The 21,469-nt window shown below is 65.9% G+C and overlaps 1 protein-coding gene across 5 annotated transcripts; it reads left to right on the top strand.

Annotated features, from left to right (window-relative positions):
• Positions 1-5,235: 5,235 nt before the first annotated feature.
• On the top strand, positions 5,236-21,139 carry TLE2 (TLE family member 2, transcriptional corepressor). 5 transcript variants are annotated; one of them, XM_086767691.1, is made up of 20 exons: positions 5,236-5,460; positions 5,541-5,638; positions 6,099-6,162; positions 7,301-7,345; positions 9,240-9,302; positions 9,525-9,599; positions 10,047-10,239; positions 12,046-12,062; positions 14,336-14,437; positions 14,739-14,783; positions 15,698-15,838; positions 16,871-17,012; positions 18,132-18,292; positions 18,687-18,763; positions 19,106-19,355; positions 19,486-19,733; positions 19,859-20,006; positions 20,098-20,248; positions 20,355-20,468; positions 20,544-21,139. In XM_086767691.1, the coding sequence occupies exons 1-20, from the start codon at positions 5,437-5,439 to the stop codon at positions 20,546-20,548; spliced, it is 2,163 nt and encodes a 720-aa protein (XP_086623817.1). In that variant the 5' UTR covers positions 5,236-5,436; the 3' UTR covers positions 20,549-21,139. The 5 variants fall into 5 exon arrangements, with proteins under 5 accessions (XP_086623817.1, XP_086623815.1, XP_086623814.1 ...); XM_086767689.1 differs by having other exon boundaries at positions 5,238-5,460; positions 19,486-19,728; positions 19,863-20,006; positions 20,392-20,468; XM_086767688.1 differs by having other exon boundaries at positions 5,240-5,460; positions 10,050-10,239; positions 20,392-20,468.
• The last annotated feature ends 330 nt before the right edge of the window (positions 21,140-21,469 follow it).

The following is a 21,469-nucleotide window of genomic DNA, read 5'->3' as shown; positions in this document are numbered from 1 at the left end:
TTTGGGCTCAAATCAGACTGAATACCAAAATCTGCACATCTAACCCATACCCGTAGCAAAAAAAAAAAAAAAGGGTTTAAATCACCTCCCTCATGCCTCTCCCGGTAGCTGCAAACTTGAGGAAACACCTTCTCGCCTTCCAAACGCGCTGCTCTCCCTCGTCACTTCTCTCACAGTGGGAGATGCCAGCTCCTCTCCTCAGCGCTCGTGAGGAGCGGGTGACATGGGGCCCCCAAAGCTCAGGGGTGGTTTCAGACCGGCTACCGGCAGAGAAACCCCTTCTTTTTGTGCGCAAGAGGTCGTGGTGCAAGAGTGGGCACGGGACGCCAGGCTGAGAACCGGCTCTGCCAGCACTGGGATCCTTGGAAAAACTCAGCAAAGCCCTGGCTCATTAGGGGGGGACAGAGAGCAACCGAGTGACAGCCACCGTCCCGCTGTCCCAGCTTTCGGCTGTGGCGGATGGAGAGCCAGCCCAGTCCAGGGGGCAGGGGCAGGACCCTGCCTGCCAGCGCCCCGTGCCCCGAGTGCAGAGCAGCCCAGCGTTCAGCCCGGCTTCGACACCAGTTCCTCCCCGCAGCCGCCCGGGGCTTGGTGAAACTTTGCCGTCTCCCATCTCCCCGTCGCTGGAGGGGTCACAAACCGACATCTTCCCTCCTCGCCGAGGTGAGCGGGTGCCGGTTTTCCACTGGATCGAAGAGGTGCCCGCACCTGTTTGACTTTAGGTCCCCTCTGCTTTTTCCCGTAGGACGGATCCCCGCCGCCTCTGCGGCAGCGGCGGGCGTCGCCTCCATCGCGCCCCCCTCCCGCTCCCACCCTCCTCGTTTTTCAGCGCGGCTCGGCTTGAAACAATGGCAGAGCCTGGAAGCCAGGAATGCTCTGCAGCGCGGCGGAGCAGGGCCTCCTTCCCAGTTCATCACTAATGCAGGAACGCCGAGCCCTTCCTGGCCGCAGCGGGCGCGAGATAAAAGCTAAAAGAGGCATCAATAATTAAAAACCACTCAAAGTCGGTAAGTGCAAACGGGAGCCAACATACGGATCGAAGGCAGAGCCAGAGACGAGAGTCCGTCAGCTGCCGCTCGCTCCGGGGGCTCCCACATCTCTCTTGCCGGCGTCCCCCCCAGTCCCCAGCCCCGCGGTGGCCCTGGCGCAGCGGGGGCTGCGGGTGGGAGCGCATGGGCTCTGCGATGTGCCGGGGGGGCCCGGGGAGACCCCCCTCTGCCCTGGCTCCTGCGTGTGGCTTCCCTTGCAGGCACCCTGGGGACACGTGGCTTCAAAGGGCGGGTGACGGCACCGGGGTCCCGGGGACGGGGAGCTCTGGTTCGGTCCCAGGAGCGTGGCTCAGGGCGCTGGAGAGCCTTGGTTTCTCGTACAGCTTTGGCTCGGCTCTTGCTGACTTGCTGCCAGTTCCTTCCCTCAATTTTCCTTCCCATGTCATTTTCATTCCAGGAGAGACTCCGGCCAGGATGAGACCCCTGTTTGTGCCAGCTGCTGGTATAAACGGCCAGGGAAATTCACGCTGCCTGTCTGGAGGTGCCAGGAACTCAGTTCTCAGAGCTCCACTGAGCTGAAGGCTCCTCATTCGAGCACGCGGGTGAGAAGCTGAAAACAGGATGGTTTGGAAACATCATGGTGACCTTCGCTCCCTGCTTCCACAGGCCAGGCAAACTGGTTGATTCGGGGAAAATTGGAATCTTCTAAATCTGGTGACCCTGGTTCTGGTTCTGCTCCCCCTATCCCATAACGGCCCTACCACAGAGGGCCCCGTGCCACCCAAAAACCCTGCGGCCGCCAAAAAGCCCACCCTGAGCTGGGCTTGCCCGTGTGCTTAAACCCAACCGGCCCTGAACCCACGCGAACCCGAAGAGGCGGGTGCAGGGAACCATTCTGCAAATAACAGGGCACCCCCAGCCGCGGCAGGGAAACTGAGGCAGCACCGCATCCCAGCCTTCCCCCTGCTCCCGTCCCCTCCCGGACGGTTTCCTGCCAGGCCAGCAAACACCCCTGCAAAACTGGACAGGCGGCGGCTTTGCGCTGTGAGAGCGGCCGCCTGCGATGGGAGGTGGGTGCACGCGGCTCTTCACCTCCAACCTGCCCGGCGCCCGCGTTTGGAAGGGACAGAGCTGAGCAGGCGGGAGAGGGGGCACCTGGGAGGGTTGGAGGAGAAACTTGGGGTGCAGGCTTCAGCCGCCCCGAGAGCGGCGAGCCCCGGTCGCCCGTAGGCATCTCTGAGAGACGCGATGGTCTCTGCCCTCGACCGTCCGCTCTGGAGATGCGCTGGGCATGGGAGGCTGCAGAGAGGAGAGGAATGAGGCTGCGTGAGGAGAAATGAGGAACGGGAGAAGAAATGAGGAGAGAAACGAGCCGACCCATGGCACAGAGCCAGGAAAGACCCGGGGCTGCCCTTCCCGGTGAGGGCAGGAGTCTGCCCGTTCCCGTGCCCCAGGCTGGCGTTTGGGGAAGGAGCCGAAAGGTAAAATCCTTGGGGCAATTCCAGCAGCAGCAACCTGTTTTGCTTGGATCCGGGTTCAAACGGAGCTCCCGAGTATCCCCAAGCCCAGGCTTCAGTTTCTCTGCCGGTTATAAACCGGCACTCGCTTCTCCATCCCGGTGTGGATTTCACACGCCCTCGTCCTTTGGGGCTCTTCCAAGCGCCACCGCTACCGGGCACGAGCGCGCGGCTGCCGCAGGGAGCGCCCGGGCCCCCGCCTGAGCATCCCGCAGCCGGCCGCGGCCGCGGCTCAGCCCCGCTTTGCTGCCCCACATCCCCGTGTCCGGAGGGAGGAGCAGGACCAGACGCCTTCGCTGGGGCACCCGGAGGCCTGCGGGTGCAAAGGGTTAACGGCGGCTGTCTTCTCCCCAGTCCGAGCACACGCTGAAGCAAATTAATCTCTGGGTTACAGGCTGTCCTGCTCCAGGGCCCACGTCAATCAGTAAGGGAGGGTGATGAAGACGTGTGTGACATCCATCGTTCCGGAGCTGCCTGTTCCAGGTTCACCTGTGTCACTCTCCCAGACAGGAGAGCAGAGAAACCGCCTAAGGAAAACCGGGAATTTTTGGTAAGGAGTTTTGAAAAACGCTGCAAAACGTCTCCTCGGTCGCTCCTTCCTGTGAAGAATGATCTGAAATGTTGCCAGCTTTTGAAAAAAAACTTGCCTTAAATAAAAAAAAAAACAAACCCAACACAACTCCCCCTAATAAGGCGAACAAACCAAAAATAAATTATCTAAAACTTTATTTTTGGATTAAATTATGCATGTTCTTAAGCGCGGATAGGTGATGCACGCACACGGATACGCGCGGACACGAAGGAAAAGTTTTTCAAGGGCCAGCAGCCGTCCCCGCCTGCGGCGCTGGGCCCGGCCGGTGAACACCCGTGGGCGATGTACACCCGTGGGCGCGCCTGGGCAGGGGCCGGCTGCTGCCGTGGGTGGGGGGCGTGGGGGCCCGAGCCCCGGCGGGCTGTCCGCTGCCACGGGAAGGCCCCGCTCCCTGCAGCAAGTAAATAACGCAATTAATAAAAGATCAGGAGGAAATGCGAGGCCATTAACTATTTAACCGCGCGCCTGCCCGCGCAGAGCCCAGGTACAGCTGGTCCCTGCAATATTTAAGGATTGCTCCTCGCTCTCCCTTCGCCACCCCCGAATGCGGGGACCCGACGGCGCGCTGCGGGCTCTCGGGGCGGGGAGGCCCCTGGGGCTGGGCCCGCTCCCCCCGGGGCCGGGGGCCCGTTCCCGGAGCCGGGCGCGGGCGGCCGCGGAGGGAAAGGGGCTGGAGGAGGGGAGCGGGGTCAGGATCCGGCCTCGGCCCCGCGGCGGGAGGCGCCTGGGACCCCGGCCGGCCGCCGCTGCTCCCCGCCCGGGGGGCACCGAGCGAGGCGCGGACAGGACCGGGAGCCCCCCGCGGTACAGCCGAGCGCCGCGGCCCCGGGCCCGGCCGGGGGTTTCCTTCCTCCCCGCGGCGCCGGGGTTTCCACCGCCCCGCCCCGCCCCGCGCTACCGGCCGGGGCAGCCCCGCAGCCCGCGGGGAGGCGGCGGCGGCTCCGAGCCCCCCCGAGCCGCGCCCCCCGCCTCGGCCTCCGCCGCCCCACGTTACTTTGAGTGGCAGCCGGCGGCCGCCGCAAAGCCTTGTGGGCAGCGTAGTCCGCCCGACCGCGCCACCAGCTTCGGGAGCCCCGGTCGCCCGGCGGCTCCGGGACAGACCCGCCCGAGAGGGATGAGCCCCCCTCCCCGGGCCCCCGGCGGGCAGCGGGCGGGACGGGCCGGCTACGGGCGGCCGCGGCGGAGCACGGCGCAACCACGGTGGAACTACAGCTCCCAGCGTGCCCCGCGGCGCCTCCGCTGGGGCTGCTGCGGCTCGCTGGCTTCTTATTGGCCTCCCCGGGATGTGCCGTCACGAGCCCATGTGGGAGCGGAGCAGGACGATTGGCTGGCGCTCCCGCGGCGGCAGCCAATGGCAGGTGCGGCCACCGCCGCTGCGGGCCCTGCGGCTGGTTAAGGTGGAGCGGGGCCGCCGTGGCCGCTGCGGGCGGGGTTGCGTGGTTCGGCGGTCTCTCCCGTCCCGTCCCGTCCCGTCCCGTCCCGTCCCGTCCCGTCCCGTCCCGTCGAGGGGCCGGTTTTGAGGGACCCCCGTGGTGTTGCGCTCTCTGCAGCCCCGCGTCCAGACTCCAGCGCGGCGGCCCGAGCCGCGTTCCCGCAGCCCCCGGGGTCCCCGGCTGTCAGGGCCGCCTTCGCTTGTGTTTGCGGTGGTGCCCCCGCGCTGCCCCCCCGGCGGCCGGTGCCGTGTCCGCCCGGAGCGGGGTGGGGCGGTGGCTGCGGTCGCCTGTGACCCCGGGGGATGGGGATGCTCCTGGGAGACGGGGGTGCTCCCGGCCCCGAGGGCTGTCGGCGCGGTTCCAGGACCGGGCTGGGGGGCGTGCGGGGTCGGGGGGGAGAGGGCGAGCGGGGCTCCGGCGAGTGCGGGGGGCTGAGGCTGCGGCGGCGGCCGCCTCCCGGGTGGCCCCGTTCGGCTCCGGAGCAGCGGCTCCAGAGCCACCCCCTCCCCGGGACCCTCCCTCGGTCACCGGCGCCGCCGTGGGTGCGCGGGGCCGCCGCCCCCTCGCGCTGCCGCCAGCCCGCGCCCCGCGGGCCCCCGCGTCCTGCGGGAACGCGCCACCTTAAGCGGTCGCCGACGGACGGGGCGCTCGGGGCCGGGCGGCAGCTCCGCCAGCCGGGGACCGCGGGGGCCCCGCCGGCACCGCCCGCCCGCCCGCCCGCTCCCGCCTCCTCCCCGCCCCCGGCCCCCATGGGGGGCGCGCGGAGGCCCCGCGCCCGCCGGGCCGACCCCCGCAGCCGGCTTCACCCCGCCTGAGCCGCCCTCCCGCCGCCGGCGTCGAGGCGAGAGATCCCCGAGCAGCCCCGGAGCCCGGGGGGGGGGGTGGGGGGGACCGGGGCCCTCAGGATGTTCCCGCAGGGCCGGCACCCGGTAAGTACGGGGCCGTGCGGGGGGCCGGGGCGGGTGCGGGCAGCGCGGCGGGGCCACAGCCGGTAGCCGTCTCTCCGCAGACCCCCCTCCAGCCCGGGCAGCCCTTCAAGTTCTCGGTCCTGGAGATCTGCGATCGCATCAAGGAGGAATTCCAGTTCCTGCAGGCTCAGTACCACAGGTAGGGGCGGGCGGGGGACCCCCGCTTTAGGGGGGGGGGTCCGGGGGTCAGGCAGGGGCTGCGGCAGAGGCGAGCAGCCGGAGAAGGGGCCCGGCGGGGACTGAGGGCACGGGGAGGAGAGGTCCGGGCACGGGGGGAGGATGGGGCACAGGCCGGGGGGGTGAAAGGGGCAGGGGAGGGTGGAAAAAGAAGGGGGGGGTGAAAGGAGAGGGGTCTGGGCTGAGCGTGAAGCCGTGGAGTCTTGAGTGGGGGTCCCAAGGGGGAGACCACCCATGGTTTGTTTCCTCCAGCTGAGCTGGGTGCAGGGGTTGGGTCCCCCGAGGGTGACAGCAGCCGTCGGGGTGGGCATGTGGCACCCCCACGGCCCCGTGGGGCTGCGGGGGGAGGCAGGAGATGCCCCCGGGGGGGATGGAGCAGGAGGTGGGGGACCGTGGATGAAAACCGTGGCTCCTCTTCGCAGCCTGAAGCTGGAATGCGAGAAGCTGGTGAGCGAGAAGACGGAGATGCAGAGACACTATGTCATGGTGAGCCCCGGCCCCCCTGCCCTGGCCCCCCCCCACCCCACTGAGCATCCCCCCCGCCGCCCTCCGGTCCCGGCCTCCGCGGCCCCGCTCACCCAAATACCGGCGGCCTCCCCTCCCTGCCGGGGGGTGCGTGGCCTGGGCGGGAGGTGCGTGGGTCAGGAAGGAGTTAATCGTTATTCCTAGCAACGCCTGGCTCTGCTGCTGCCTGCTGCCACCCCTGCTGCCGGAGCCCAGCGATCCCGCCGTAGGTTTTGTCTCTTCTCTTTTTTTTTTTTTTTTCCTTTTTCTATTTGGCCTTTTAAAGGTCTCTTCCCCCTCTTTCTTCTCTCCCTCCAAAGGAGGGGGTGTCTTGGAAGCGATACTCTGAGGCAGGTGTTTTGGGTGGCAGCGGAAGGAGCAGGGCAGGAGGGGGCTGCAGCCAGCGCGGGGTTAATGGCCCCCATACCGACCCACCCGGGCACTGGTCAGAGCCAGGCCGGAGCGGGAGTAGCTGCTGGAAGGACTGGAAGAGGATGGGAATTGCAGAGCTGGAGCAGCGTTCCTTCTTCTTCAGCTTCCTACTTTACGGGCCGCTCGAGGGACGGGGGGAACCCGAATCCTGCCGTCCAAAAGGCAAACAGACCTAAACTTGGGCAACCCCCATCCCCTGGGAGATGGCAGCCCCGGGAGGCCAGGGGCGCGTTAGGCTTGATCGGCATCCCAGGGGACGTTCCTGTCACCCCCCAGCTGGGATCCCGTCCCGCATCCCGGAGGCTCAGGGCTTCCCGTTGCTGGGCTGCTGCCTTTGAAGTGGGCTTTGCCGGAGGAAGGCAGGTCCTCTGGACCCCCCCGTTCTCCCCGACCTCAGGGCCGAGGGGACAGGGTCTGCTGCTGGAGCCACTCGTGACCTGCGAAAGCTGTGACCGGACGTCATCTTGGCTTTTGCGCAGGCTCACTTACCTTATCCCAGGCTCGTGGCGCGGGTCTTGGCCCGCGGTGCGCCGGTCAGCTGGGCTGGGGGGAGCAGGGACCCTCGGCGGCAGCGGTGGAGTTGGGCTGCGGGGAGCAGGGGTGGGCTGGCTACCGAGCCCCCCGGCTGGTAACGGGCCACTCGCTCCGGGCGGCTCCTAACCGGGCTGCGTTGTGATTTTGCTCCCAGTACTACGAGATGTCCTACGGGCTGAACATTGAGATGCACAAGCAGGTAAGCGAGGTGGGGGTCCGGGCCGGCGGCGGGGGGTGGCGAGGAAGAGGCAGAGGATGGAGACTTTGTTGGGAAGCGATTTCTGTGGTCCCTGTGCAGCTGCGATGGCGCAGGACAGGGGCTGGCCTGCGAAGGGGCTCGGCAGTCGCCGGGACGCGGGCTGTTGAGTTCTGGTGGGACAGGGCCTCCTCCCTGCCACCCCCAAGCACCCGGAGCCTGGCTGTGAGCCCCGCAGCCGTGCCCTGGGGCCCCAGAGGAGGCAGCCTGGAGGAGACAGCAGGAGCTGGAGCCCAGAGGCGAATGAATTCTCTGTCTTTTCTTTTCTTTTCTTTTTTGTTTTTTTTAATCCCCTTTTCCTTTCCTCAAGCCAAAGGAGTGTTTCCACCCTTCCCTAGTTCCCCTTTTGTTCCAGCGTTAATTTGCTTTCCTTCTTCAGATTTATCAATCTAGTCATCGCGGGCTCTCCGCCAGGGAAATTAGTTTGGACCAATGCCTGACAAAGTGGCGAGTCAACTGCCATATTCCTCCAGCTGGCTCAGCCCCGCCGAGTTTGCTCCTTTTGTTAGCAGGGAGAGTCGCAGAGCCCGCCAGCACGTTCCTGCCATCCCCACATGCCCCGAGCTCCGCTGGGACTGGGACCCAGGGGTGGGACTGGCACTCAGGGGTGGCCTGAGCCACGCGGGATGACAAGGCGATGGCCAAGCGGTTGGGGAGAGGGACCCCGAGTCCGGTTCCTGGCTCTGTGTGGGCAGGAGAGGTCCAGAGGAGAGGGGAGCCTCTGGCGCGTGGGGTCTCGTCGGGGCGGTGGCCGATGCCGCAGCGGGGACCTGCGGGTGACTGGGGTGCTGGTGGGCGCGCGGGCTTTGAGTGCGGCAGGTGAACATTCCTTTTGTTCTTCGCCGGCTTTGTGCGTGGTTTGACCTCTCCGCAGCACTGTCGGGGATTGTCGGAAACCTGAGATGAGAAAACACGCCAGAGCAGCCAATCCCTCCGGCGGTGCCAGGGTGGATTTGCAGCGGGTGGGGAGGGAAATCAGGTTTTCCCAGGGAGATGTGGTGAGGCTGGGCTGGAAGCCGCAGCCTCTTCCCTTGGGAAATGCCGCTTACCCTGGCGAGGCCGCGGCCGCGCTGTCCGTAACCACAGGCTGGGGAGAGGATGCGCCGGCTCCTCTGCGTTTCCTCGCTTTCGCTTGCAGGGCAGGGGGCAGGTATGGGGGGGCTCTGTGCCTCCGCTCTGGAAGGAGCGGGGAGAGCTGGGGGGGAGCAGGGAGAGCTTCGGCGGGGCTGGGAGCGGGGGTCCGTGCTCCGGCCGGGGCCGGGAGGGCAGAGCAGGTACCGCCGCGGGTGCCTCGGCGCGATGCAGAGTTTGTGTGAATTTTTCATCCCTGGCTTCACATCCGATGTTCAGGGAGAGAGCCGGCAGCGAGCCGGTGGCCCGCTGCCAGCGCTCGTGGCTTGCCTCTCCCCCTTCCCTGCCAGCCTGCCCACTGCCTGCGAGAGCCGCAGCCCGCAAAGCCGCGATGGCTTTGGGCTGAGCAAAGCCAGCTGGGCTGCGAAAGGACTGACAGCTCCGAGCTCGGCTTGGCCCCGATCCACCCAGGGATTTCGGAGTCGAGTTCCCTCCTGTGTGCCTGGGGAGGGGGGGGACCTGACAGCCTGCGGGGGTCCCGCAGCCCTGGGCAGAGTCCTCCCCTGGCAGCAGCTTGGGAAATCCCAGCGGGGATGCAGAGGCGGCGGCGGGGTTTACGCTGAGCGGGTGCGGGTCGGGAGAGCTCAACTCCTCCGCAGGGGCCGCGCGCGTCTGCGGGACGTTCGGCCGCTCTTCTCTCCGCTGGAGGGAATGGGACGGGGCTCGGAGCCCTCCCGTCGGTGGTGATGCTCGCTTCCTCTTTCAGGCGGAGATTGTCAAGAGACTGAGTGCCATCTGCGCCCAGATCGTACCCTTCCTGACGCAGGAGGTAAGGGGGGAGGCAGGGGGTGTGCGCGGGACTGCTCGCGCTTCTCTCGAGGCCCTCAGGAAGGGGCGAACCCGAGCCCGGCCCGAACAGTGGGGGTTTCGTGGGGGGAAAAACCTCTGTACCTGGGCTGGAGGGGTGGGAGAGGGGAGCCGGGCAATGCTGGGGCGTGTGGTCCCTCCAGCCGGGAGCGTGGGGTGACCTCCCGGTGCCGTTCCTCCCCAGCACCAGCAGCAGGTCCTGCAGGCTGTGGAGCGGGCCAAGCAGGTGACCGTGGGGGAGCTGAACAGCATCGTCGGGGTGAGTCGCGCTGGCGAAGGGTCTTTCCCGCTCGGAGGTTCAGACCCCACAGCGCGGCGGCGGGGGAAGCCAGGGTCTTTACTGCTGAGCCCGGGGCTGGTCCCCAGCGGTGGGAGGGTTTGCCGTTGTGGCCCGAAGGCCGCGGGTGGCCACTGGGATCCTCCCTGGCCCCTGCCGCCCTGAGCGGAGCAGGGCAGAGCCGTGGTTTGGGCTCAGCTGCCGTGTGTCGGGACGGCATCCGCGGCGGGGAGGTTGCTTGACGTGCCCCGGTTGGAAGGGGCGGGCGATGTGACCCGGACTGCGCGGCCTCGATGGCGCTGCTCCCCCCTCCTCATCCTCGCGCTGCGTCTCATCCCGTCGCGCTTCGGTGCGGGAAGCTGAGGGGTGCCAGGCGTGGCTGCGGCTCCCTCCTCCCGGATCGGGGACCGTTTGCTCTTTCTCTTTCAGCAGCAGCAGCTTCAGCACCTCTCCCACCACGCATCCCCCATCCCGCTGGCACCCCACCCCGCCAGCATGCAGGCTCCTGGCCTGAGCGGGGCCGGCGGCACCTCGGGGCTCCTGGCCCTCTCGGGGGCATTGATGGCGCAGTCCCAGCTGGCTGCCAAGGAGGACAGAGCGGCCCAGGATGGGGAGAACAGAGGAGGTAAGGGGAAGGAGCGCAGCTGGGTTAACCCTTCGAAGGCTGGCAGACATCCCAACGGCACGCGGGGCAGCGCTGGGAGGGATCCTGCTGCCAGTTCTGCCCGGTTCCCGGGGCTCCTCGATGCCTGGCGGCCTCTCCCCGGGGCCAGGGCGAGCGGCAGGCGCTGCGGATGACGAACCCAGCTAATTAAATATCTGCAGCCCGGGGAGGCTGGCTCTATTTCGGAGCGGGGGAACGGCTGCCGCGCAGCGACGGCGTGCACACCTCAGACGCTGGGCAGCAGGGCTCTGCACCCATGGGTCTTCCTGCTCCTCCGGGTGCTCCCAGTGCGCGAGGGTCCCCTCTCCACGAGGCAGCTGGGAGGGCGCGAGATCCCCACCACGGAGAAACCCTCTGTTTACCCCAGGATTTGACACCCGAAGCCAAGATTTTAAGGGAATAACAGCAGCAATTCCTCAGCCTTACGGGTGCCTCCTCCGATCAGGATCGCAAAGTGCTTTACAAACATCATCAATATTTAATCGTCGTTAAATCGGTGCTCTGAATGCTACTGGCAGGCCCGGGCCAAATCAGTCACACCGCCCAGTGGCGCGTTGCTATCGAAATGCCGGGGGAAGGAGACGCCGCTCTGAGCTCGAGGCAACTGCCGAGCGCAGGCGTCGGGTTTTATCGCTGGTAGAGGGCTCCGGGCAGCGGGGCAGCTCGATGGGCGAGGAACAGGCGGTAAAATCGAGCAGCCGTAGTGATGCTCCCCTGGGGAAGGTGCTGGCTGCTCCCGCTGGCCTGGTGCTGGGACCAGTAACGGCAAAACTGGGCAGCGGAGGGGTTCGTCGCGTTTTCCTGATGATCCGGTTTTGCTTGTAAGATTTCAAGGCGGCGAAAACGGCAGCAGGGAAATGTCCGTGTCCGCTTTGCGCCCCTGCGCGTGGTGCCTGCGGGTTTCATTCTGTCAGCGTTTCTGAAGGACGGCCTTCCCCTGCGGAGAGGCACCAACTCCAGAAAAAACGGATAAAAGCGGGATGTGCTGTGCCTGCCTTAACTCCCAGAGACACAGGCAGCCTCCGCTTCCCGCAGCAGCTCCAGAGCCGCTCTGGGGCAGGGGCGTCCGGCCGTGGCAGAGGGCGCGAAGGCACCCGGAATAACTCCTCTGCCAGCGGAGACTGGGACGGGTTTGTTCTCCGAGAGCTGGTGCCATCGTTAGGAGTGAAAAATCAACCGGGGGGGGCTTGCTAGACCCCAGCCGTAACCCCCTGCTTAGGTTTGCAGCAAATGCCTGGCGCGTCTTCGCCGAGCGCGGGGAGCTGGACCTATTTTGGTGTGTGTGTGAAAAAAGCCTCGCAGGGTTTCCGACGGGCCTTTTTTAGCCTGGCTTCCTAAGGAAGTAGGATGGGTGCGATTCGGGAGGTCTCAGCGGGCCGGCCAGCTTGTCCCCTGGCAGCCTTGGACGTGTCGTCATGTCCAGGGAAGAGATTCCGAAGCTGGAGTCAATTTCTTGAGAGTAGATGGGTGGATGGACATACCCCCTGCTTCCTCAAGGCTGAGCGATGCGCTCGCCTCCTATTAGACATCAGAGAACCCACACTGCGGGTGGGCACCGTGGGAAATGGGGTGGGATTTTTTTTTTTCTTTTCCCAGCCCGTGTCCTGCCGTCTCCTCCTGTCTTGCCCTGCAGTGTCCCCCTCTCCTCTCTCCCCGGGTACTTGGGGTACGGCCTCCGCATTAACAGCCTCTTCCTCTCCTCCCCTCTTGCCTCGCGGACGCCGGCCCGCCCGCACGCCCTCCCTGCTGCCGCCCGGGCCCCAGAGCGCACCCCGAGCCGGGTAAGTGGTGGCCAGTCCCGCGTGGCTCTGGCCGGGCCGGTTGCCTCGGCTGGCCCCCGTGCGTGGAGGGAGCCCGGCTGCGGGGCAGGGGTGGGTGCAAGTTGGGGTGCCGGGGCTCCTCGGGGAGGGGAGGGCGGAGCAGGTCCGTCCTGTTCCCTTGAAGCCCACAGCCCAGGCACCCTGCTCTGCTCCTGCTGTGGGCTCCAGGCTCCCGTTCATTCCTCCAACGCGTGGGCTCCTTTCCCCCCCGCTCCCCGTCTGGTGGGGACATCTCCCCCCACCGTGGGTCACCTTTCAAGGCTTGCACGCAAGCTGACCGGGGTGACAGGCTCCCAGGGCTGGCCTTCCCCTGCGGACTGAGTTTGCAAGGGCTCAGCTTGGTGAGAAGGCAGGGGAAAGCCATGAAGCTGGGGGGGGGTGGGGTGTGAGGGGCTTGGGGCAGCTCTGCCCTCGCCCGCAGGCAGCGCGGGGTCCTCATGAGGCTGGGCCACGTCTCTGGATTCAAGGAATTCTGGGGTCATCCCTATTTCTCAGTGGAGCTGGTTTCCCCCAGGCTGGGAAGAGCCTCCCCTGGGGCCAGTCTGACGAAGGGGGGCCCTGACCCGCGTCCAGCTGTGCATTCCAGCGCTGGCAGATGTGCGGCGGAGGCAGCGCCCCGACGCAGCCGTGCCTGGGGTGGAACAGAGCCGTGTTTGAGCTCCGCAGTGCTGCGGGCTGGAGAGGCCATCCCGCTGCGGTGTGGAGGGTGGGAGCAGCCAAGCGGCGAATATGCGTGCGGAGGAACGTAGGGGAGGCCAGGAGAAATGCTTGGATGGCGCTCCAGCTCCTGGTACAGGCTGGGGAGGGAAGGGTTAACGAGCCTCTCCACTGGGCAGCAATTGGGATTGATCTCCGTTGTGGGAGAGGAGGCTGGAGAGATGGTGGCTGTGTTGTTTGGGATGGATTCCCCCCACCCCGTGATCCTCTCTAGGCCGAGCGCCTCCTCCCAGGATCGCCTGGGGAACGGGAAGCATCCTTTCTGCTCCGTGGTTGTGCGTCTCCAGGCTCTTAATCCTCCTGTGCCGGAAAGAATCCATCAACCGTGTGGGAGCCCCGGGATGGGGCGTTTTCTCCCCCATCTCCAGCACGAAGAGCTCTGTGGAGCTCCCCCGGGAAGGGCGGGGAGCCCTGCCCCAGAAACTGCCCCAGCCCAACCATTCTCCTCCGAGCAGCGGGCATGGGGGGCCGGAGGGGGTTTGAGACGCCCCTGCCGCCGCTGGCAGCATCTCAGGGAAGGGTCGTTGGTCCTGCTCATCCCCATCCCGCTTCCCGGCCCGCGAGCTCCTGCAGCGGCAGCGTTAAGGTGAAGCAAACGCGTCTTTCCGATGGGGATTTTCCGCTCCGCCGTGCCTCCGTATCTCCCGGAGGGGCGGCTCTGCTCTCCAGCCGCCTGGCTCAGCTCCTGGCGTCGCCGAGCCCTGCGTGCCAGCGGCCGGGCCGGGGCGCGGCCACCGTTCCTCGTCCCCCGTGTTGCAATGGGGCTGTTGCCCCTCCCCGCCCCGTTGCCCACCCCCAATGCTCTGGTGAGGAAGGGGAGCCTGTGGCTTTGGGCAGAGCCCCCCAGCCCAGGAGATGCTTTGCCGGGGCGGAGGTGGTGATGGGCTGATGGACGGGCCACCGTCTCCCTGGGAAAGGGGCTGGGGCCTGCGGCCTGGCCAGGTTTGAGAGGCGAGGGGTGGGCGAGGGCAGCTCACACTGGAGCCATTCCGGGGCCAGGCTGGGAAAGGGAGGTGATGGGGCTGCACGTGGGTGACTCTCTGAGCACCCTAAAAATACTCCAGGCAAGGAGACGGCGGGCAGCCCACCCCCCAGGGACGGTCCCCATCCTGCTTCCCTTCTCTCTGCTCCATCCAAGCTGGGTGGATGAATTTGGGGTAAAACCCAGGGCTCTGGAAACATCTTCCTGGCCTCGCTCGAGGCACCAGACTAAACCCCATCTCTGCCCCGGGTACGTTTGGGTCTTAGCGGACTCTTGGCTGCGGGTGCATGGGACGCCGGTGAGGGGATGCTGCAGGCATCTGCTCGGAGAGGGAGAGCGGTGCCTCCCCCTTCGGCCCTGCCGCCGGCGTGATGGGCGAAGGGGACCGCTGTGCACGGATAGCTGGGGCTGGAGACCAGCTGGGAGCAGCCAGCAGCACTGGGAGGTCTCATCCAGAGGGGAAACGCGGACGGCGGGGGGCTGCCTGCTCACCCGCTGGCTCACTCGCCTTCCTCTTCCTCCCTCTTTGGCTCAGAGCCTTTCTGCTTCCCCTCCCGAGAGCCCACAGGACGAGGAGCGGACGGGAGGCGCGGGGCTGAAGCGGAAGCGGGAGGAGAAGGACCCGCCCGGGCATTACGTGAGTGCACCCAAGAGCGTGGCTGCGGGAGACGAGCCCGGGCCCCAGGGGTGACCCTCCTGCCTGGGCGCGGAGGGATGCAATCCTCCGAAAATAAACGAACGGAATGAAGAGCCCTGGGGAAGCCGCTCGGTTGAGTCGCTGCCCGCGGGGCACGGTGTTGGTCCATGAGAAGTGATGTTCAGGAGAAAAGAGGGTCTCTCTCTCTCTGCTGGTGGGGGTCCTGTAGGGCAGAGACCGGAGCGTGGTCCAGCCTCTCCCGCTCCTGACTGAGCCTTTCTGGGTTTCTCCTCCCTTGCAGGATAGCGACGGGGACAAGAGCGACTACAACCTCGTGGTGGATGAGGTGAGACCTTCCAGGCGTGCTGAAGCCTTGCAGGGTATCCCGCTCCAGCTGTAGCCGTCAGGTTTGGGTCTCTGCTTCCCGAGCTTTGGGGCTCGTTAGGCTCCGCGTCGCTGCCGCTGGGTGGGAGCGGCCAGCCAGGACATGTGCCGGCGCCGCTCCGAGGTGTTTGTGCCAGCCGAGGCCGATTCCGACTTGCAGCCCTTCCAGGTTGAAGGCTCAGCTTTGCCTTGGCTCCGCTTCCCAATCCCGTTTCAGCCCCGCTCCCGGAGCATCCCGTACGGGGAGGGTGATAAACTGGGGTGACAGCCCCAGCCATTCTTGGCAAAGGTGATGTTTTTGGGGACATCCCTTTTCCTCCCCGGGAAGACTAAGGGGACAACATGCGTTTTTTTTTATTTTTATTTTTATTTTTTTTTCCCTCCTGACACTTCCCAAGAAAATAAAGCCCTGAAAGGAACATCAGCAGGGATTTCTGCAGAAAATGGCACTTATAAAAACTGCTCGTCGGTGTAATTACGGTGATAAAAATCACAGCCCTAACTGGATGGTTATAGGAGTGCAGGAGCTGAGGGCTGGCCTTGCTCTGAAATGCTGTCGAGGGGCTTCCAAGAGGCCCCTTCTCAGTTCCTTGGGCGTGCTGGTCACCATCCTCCCTCGTGAAGGCATCCGTGGCCACCAGCCTCCTCCCGAATCCGCTGTCACCTCTAATTTTGTTCAAAGAGGAAAAAAATCAAGGAGGTTTCTCATCCAGGGGACCGTGGAGCGGAGCTGAGGCCTCTAAGCGGATGCTCCTCGTTAGTGCCGCTCAGCCAGATGTGGGACGGCGCGCGGCCGGAGATGGTGGGGAGCAGAGCGGGGCTCGGTGGTCCCTGTGTCCCTGCGCTCCCACTCCCGGAGCTCTCTTCTTCCCCCAGGAACCCCCCTCGGAGCCCGGCAGTCCTGGCCGCGCACCCGGCAGCCGGCTCCCGCCAGCCCGCCGGGAGATGCCGGAGAGCCCTGCCTCCATCGCCTCCAGCCGCAGCGCGACGCCCCTCAAGCGCAAGGACCAGAGTCCGGTAGGGGGGCACCTGGGTGTGGGTGGGCAGCAGGGCTGGGGACGCAGCCCCGAATTTCTCTGCAGCCCAAAGGCGGGCGAGGAGGTGCCGGTGTGGAGTTTTTGGTGCCCACCGCCCGACTCCGCGTGCCCTCGGAGGGAGGCTGAGCATCTGCGAGGCAGAGCCCTGGCTCTGCAGGTATTTTGCATCCGGCTGCCTGCAGGATTCCCCAGAGCTGCTCATAGCAATCGATTTTTCTTTTTTTTTTTTTTTCTTTCTTTTTTTTTTTCCTTCCTCCTTGCCAAGCACCAGCCCGATGCTCAGATTGAAACATCAGCCTGCGGGAAGGGGGAGGGAGGTTACTGCCACTCCTCGACCCTGCCAGCCGCCGCGGGGACCGAAACGCTGCCTCCCCGCCATCCCGGGGTCAGGAGCCGGCTGGGGGCCACGGGGACCAGCGAGCGGCGGCTCCCCAGCACAATCGGATTAGAGCAGACAAAGCGCCCTGAGCAATCTGCCGGCACAGCATGGAGCTTTTCTCTGTTATTAATTTTTTTTTTTTTTTTTCCTTTGCTGGTGTCGACAAAATCCCCAGGCAGAAAGAGGAAGAAATAGGAGATGCAAGGAAAAAAGAAAGGGATGAAATAGCTGTGGGGATCGGACGGGCTGCTCTGCGCAGGCTGGGGACGGGGGTTCCCCCCGCACGGGAGGGATTTCGGCAAATCTGTGTCACAGCCCTGCGAGGCCTCATGCCAGCGGCGGGGTGCTGCGGAGGTGCAGGATTGTGGCAGTTTGGGGTGACGCGTTGGGCGTTTGCACCCAAGGAGGGGAGCGGAGACGTGGGCCTCCTTCCGTGCCGTGGGAAGGGCACAAGGGGTGAAGGAGTGGGTTTCGGGCCCGGGACGGCCGAGTCCTCGTCCAGCTCTGTCCGGGAGCGGTGCCTCTGGGTGCTCCCTCCCCTCCCGGGTGCTGTTGGCAGCCCCGCGGCGCTGGGATCGTGCTCCGGGGCAGCAGTCCCACCGCTGAGGCCGCTCGTCCCTCTCTGCCCCGCAGGCCGACCCTCCAGCCAGCGCTCCCACCTCCAAGCCCTCCTCTTCCTCGCCGCCCCACGACTCCCTCACGCCCGGCCCCGGGCCCAGCTCGGCCACCCTGCTCCGGCAGCCACCGGCCAAGGCGCCTGCCACCGACACCATCGGTGAGTACTCGGGGACGGCGCGGGGCGGACGGTGCCACGGGGCTGGGGCGAGGGGCGGCAGCAGAGCTGGAGCGGCTGCTTTGCTCCACGTAATCCAAAACGTCGGCCACAGCCGATGCGTGCGCCCGCGTGCCGTGGCCACGTACCTGGCTGCCGACGCTTTCCCGGCGGGCTCGGACTCGCCGGAGCCGCCGTGTCGATGCGTGGAGCTCTCCGCTGCGGGTGGGGACAGGTCTTTTGTCTGGAGCCGGTCATTTTTCTCTGACACGTCGTCATTTTGCTGTTGCTACGTGAAGCCGGGTGCTTCAGGGCTTGGCTGCGGCGGTCGGAGGGGTGGCCGAGCGCTGCACACGGGGACGCAGGGGGCCAGGACGTGGCCTGTCTCCCTGTGCCGCTGAGGATCTCCGTAGGGGTGAGGGTCTGCGTGTGCTGGGTGCTGCGGAGACCCCGGGTGAGGTCCAGGTGACCCCGGACCGCCTTCTTCGGAGAGCACCGGGGAGGGCAGCGAGCGCTCAGTAGTGGCTGATGGTGAACTGGTCGTGCCCGCTTTTCCTGCCTCGGTTTTCTTGAGGACACTTAGGGAAACCTTGGGAAAAGGTCTCTGGCCACCGCCTGGGCAAAGGGACCAGGTGGGAGGAGGGCAGCTAGCCCAAGGGAGAAACAGAGCCAGCACTGGAGGTGTTAAACCCTTGTCTGGCTGGAAAATCACAGCGGTTTAGCAAAAATTGAATTGGAATTGATTTCAATAAACCATTGAAACCCTGGAGGCAGGGCCGGTAATGGGGCCCAGCTGAGACTGGGGCAGCGCTGGCAGCGGTGAGGGTCGCTGTGGGTTGGCGGCCCGCGCGCCCTTGGAGGGACGGAGCCGTTCGATCGCCCGTGCTGGGTCACTGACGGGTGGGACTCGGGGTCTGCCCCTCTCCTTTGGTCTTTGGCTCCCAGTCCATAAGCTGCCCGCCCCTCCTCCGGATCCGCTGGTTCACGCCAGGCCTGGCCGGGCCCGGTGCGGAGGCAGTGGTGCCTCTCGCTGCCCGGCTGCTGCCAGACGCCCTTTTCCCTCGGGTGCCGCTCGCTCACAGCCGTCGGCCAGCGCCAAAGAGCGGGTCTCTCCTCCTGCAGCTCTCCGCAGCCCGCTGAGCGTGACCAGCCCCTACGCGTCCTCCTTTGGGATGGTGCCTCACGCCACCCTCAACGGGGAGCTCCCAGCCCCCAGCGTGTACATGGGCATCCACCTCTCGCCGCAGGTCAGCAGCGCCGTGATGTACGGCCGCTCCCCGATGGTAAGTCGCTGGGGGAATGGGCCCGATCCGCCCCGGCACGCGTTGGCCCTGCCGCCTGTCCCCCGCTGTCCCCGACGTGCGGTACCTGCGCTGCTGCTGTAAGCCCAAGCTGGGGGGGTGCAGCTGTAGGAAGGGCTCCCTTCTGGAGGTGTCGGGGCTGTGGGGCCAGCGGAGGCTGGAGAGCTCTCGGAGAAGCCCCCACTGGTCCCACTGGTGTGCGGCTGTGTCTTTGGGAGCTCGCTTTGTCATTGCGTGTGGAGGATGCAGCAAGCAGGGACCTCGCACAGAGCTGGGCCGGTCCTGTCCCAGGACGCGCGGGGAGAGACCCAAGCGCAGCCCACCCATCCCCTCCCGGGGTTTGGCACTTCACCCCGTGCCCTTTTGCTTTGCGCAGGTGGCTTTTGAGTCACACCCTCACCTGAGGGCTTCCACCGTCTCATCTTCGCTCTCCTCCATCCCCGGAGGGAAACCGTAAGTGTGGCCGCACGCAGGGTGGGCGGTGAGGGGCCAAGCCGGGCAGCGCGGGGTGGGCGCGATGGGTGGGGGGCAATCTCCTTCCCCGTGGCTCATTTCTGCACCCAGCCAGTTTGAGGCAGGGCAGGGCCCGGCTGGAGTTTCCACTTCTAAGTCCAACCCTGTCATTTCATTCTGGGCAGCTGGTGCTAACAAGGAGCTGGTTAATTATATCCCTCGTTAGCCAGAGCGCACCGGACACCTTCCAGCTGGCTCGAGCGTGGCGGATGGGAGAGGTCGGCTCCTGCTCTCAGGCATCGCGCTGGGATGGTTCAATCCTCTCTTTCACTTCCTTCCCAGCGCCTACTCCTTCCACATCAGCGCCGACGGGCAGATGCAGCCGGTGCCTTTCCCGCCCGACGCCCTCATCGGCTCCGGCATCCCCCGCCACGCGCGGCAGCTCCACACCCTGACCCACGGCGAGGTGGTCTGCGCCGTCACCATCAGCAGCTCCACGCAGCACGTCTACACCGGGGGCAAGGGCTGTGTGAAGGTGTGGGACGTGGGGCAGCCGGGCACCAAGACGGCCGTGGCTCAGCTGGACTGTTTGGTAAGGAGGAAAAACAGGAGGGAATTTGGGGAGGGGGGCTGGGAAGGGGAATGTGCCCCTGTTACAATGGAGGGACCCCATGCGCTGATCGGCTCCTTCGCTTGCCCCGTTCCCGGCCATCCCAATCCAGAACCGCGACAACTACATCCGCTCCTGCAAGCTGCTCCCCGACGGCCGCAGCCTGATCGTGGGGGGGGAGGCCAGCACCCTCTCCATCTGGGACCTGGCGGCCCCCACGCCCCGCATCAAGGCCGAGCTCACCTCCTCTGCCCCCGCCTGCTACGCCCTGGCCATCAGCCCCGACGCCAAAGTCTGCTTCTCCTGCTGCAGCGACGGCAACATCGTGGTGTGGGACCTGCAGAACCAGACCCTGGTGAGGTGAGCGCGGGGCAGGCGGCTGGGGGCGCAGAGCCGGAACGTGGAACGGGGGGCTGCCGGCTCTTGGGGAGCTGCCAGCCCTGATGGCCCCGTGCCCCCGTCCTCTCCGTCCCCCTCTCTCCCAGGCAGTTTCAGGGTCACACGGACGGTGCCAGCTGCATCGACATCTCTAACTACGGCACCAAGCTGTGGACGGGGGGGCTGGACAACACGGTGCGGTGCTGGGACCTGCGGGAAGGGCGGCAGCTGCAGCAGCACGACTTCAGCTCCCAGGTGGGGCTGGGGCCGGCCGGGAGCACCGTGGGGCGGGCTGGGACCGGCCGTGCCTGTGCCTGACCCCGTGTCTGCGTCCCCCCCACCCCAGATCTTCTCGCTGGGGTACTGCCCGACGGGAGAGTGGCTGGCGGTGGGCATGGAGAGCAGCAACGTGGAGATCCTGCACGTCACCAAACCGGACAAGTACCAGCTGCACCTCCACGAGAGCTGCGTCCTCTCCCTCAAATTCGCCTCCTGCGGTAGGCAAGAGCTGTTTTCTGCTTGGGCGGGGTTGACTTTGGAGTACAGGGGGAGGGGTGCTGCGTTCAGCCCCAGATGGGTCCTTTTGGTTCCTCCCGCAAACAGAGTCCCAAACGCTGACCCGCTTTGTCTCCTGCCCCAGGGAAGTGGTTCGTGAGCACGGGGAAGGACAACCTGCTGAACGCCTGGCGCACGCCCTACGGAGCCAGCATCTTCCAGGTGCGGGGGAGGCGCTGGGATGGGGGGATGAGGGACACCAGCACCGCCCTCACCACCGCTCTCTCTCACGTTCAGTCTAAAGAGTCCTCGTCGGTGCTGAGCTGCGACATCTCCGTCAACGACAAATTCATCGTTACGGGCTCGGGTGACAAGAAGGCCACAGTCTACGAGGTGGTGTACTGAGGCCCCCTCCGTCACCATCCATCATGGGAGGGGGTGCCCCCCGCACAGGAGGCTGGCGGAGGTCTCCTGTGCTGGGCCAGCTCTCCCGCAGCCCCGCTCTCCCTCCTCCTCCTCTCCTTCCAGCTGCCACCACAAGGCCAGGACCCCGGCCCCGCTCCCCGCCCCGTACCCCAATCCCTGCCCGAAGTGGGGAGAGCTGGAAGTGAGGGGGTTGTGCTCGTCATGGCCTGGTGTCCCCCCCACGCTGGGCCATGGGTGGGGCTGCTGTGTGTGTCCGCCAGCCCGTCCGTCTGTCCGGGCCAGAGGCACGGGGTGCTGGAGGGGCGCAAGACGAGGCCAGGAGTGACGGAGAACGTGTCGCTCCTGAAATACTGCTACTGATTTAACGGCACCCGTGCTCTGCTGCAGAAAGAGCTGTAAATTATCGGTAAAGAAATGTATTTAACTGTGTTTCTGATCCCTTACTAATAAAAAGGAACAAAACAGGGGCTGGTGTGGTGGTCTGCAGCAGGACCGATGGGAACCTGGCACTGGGAAGCTGAGCGCCAGCCCCACATCCCCTAAAATGGGACTCAGCCCCCTCCCGCAGCGCCAGGATGGGTGCCACGGGAGAGGAGAGCGGCGGGAGCTGGTCCTGTCCCGCACCCCAGGGTGGGTATGGAACGAGGGTCACCCCAGCTGCGGCTTCCCCAGCCAAGGGCCTGAGGGGGGGTCCAGGAGAAGCCCCCTCCCTCCTCCGGCCGCGCTGGAGAGGCCTTTGCTCCTGCAGCAGAGCGGCTCCGGGCTGGATGGGGTGAGCTGTGCCCCCGCACAGGAGC

The sequence above is a fragment of the Chlamydotis macqueenii genome, chromosome 26 (genome assembly GCF_036417535.1).
Source record: "Chlamydotis macqueenii isolate bChlMac1 chromosome 26, bChlMac1.mat, whole genome shotgun sequence".
In the NCBI taxonomy this organism is placed as follows: domain Eukaryota; kingdom Metazoa; phylum Chordata; class Aves; order Otidiformes; family Otididae; genus Chlamydotis; species Chlamydotis macqueenii.
Note: the sequence above shows the minus strand (reverse complement) of the source record. Positions and strands in the feature narration are given on the sequence as shown.

Excerpts from the sequence above, each read along its gene's own strand:
- TLE2 (XM_086767686.1), top strand. The coding sequence starts at position 5,437 with ATGTTCCCGCAGGGCCGGCACCCG. Across the intron at positions 14,784-15,697 it reads ACAACCTCGTGGTGGATGAG|GAACCCCCCTCGGAGCCCGG; the intron begins GTGAGACCTTCC and ends TTCTTCCCCCAG. Across the intron at positions 20,007-20,097 it reads AGCACGACTTCAGCTCCCAG|ATCTTCTCGCTGGGGTACTG; the intron begins GTGGGGCTGGGG and ends CCCCCACCCCAG.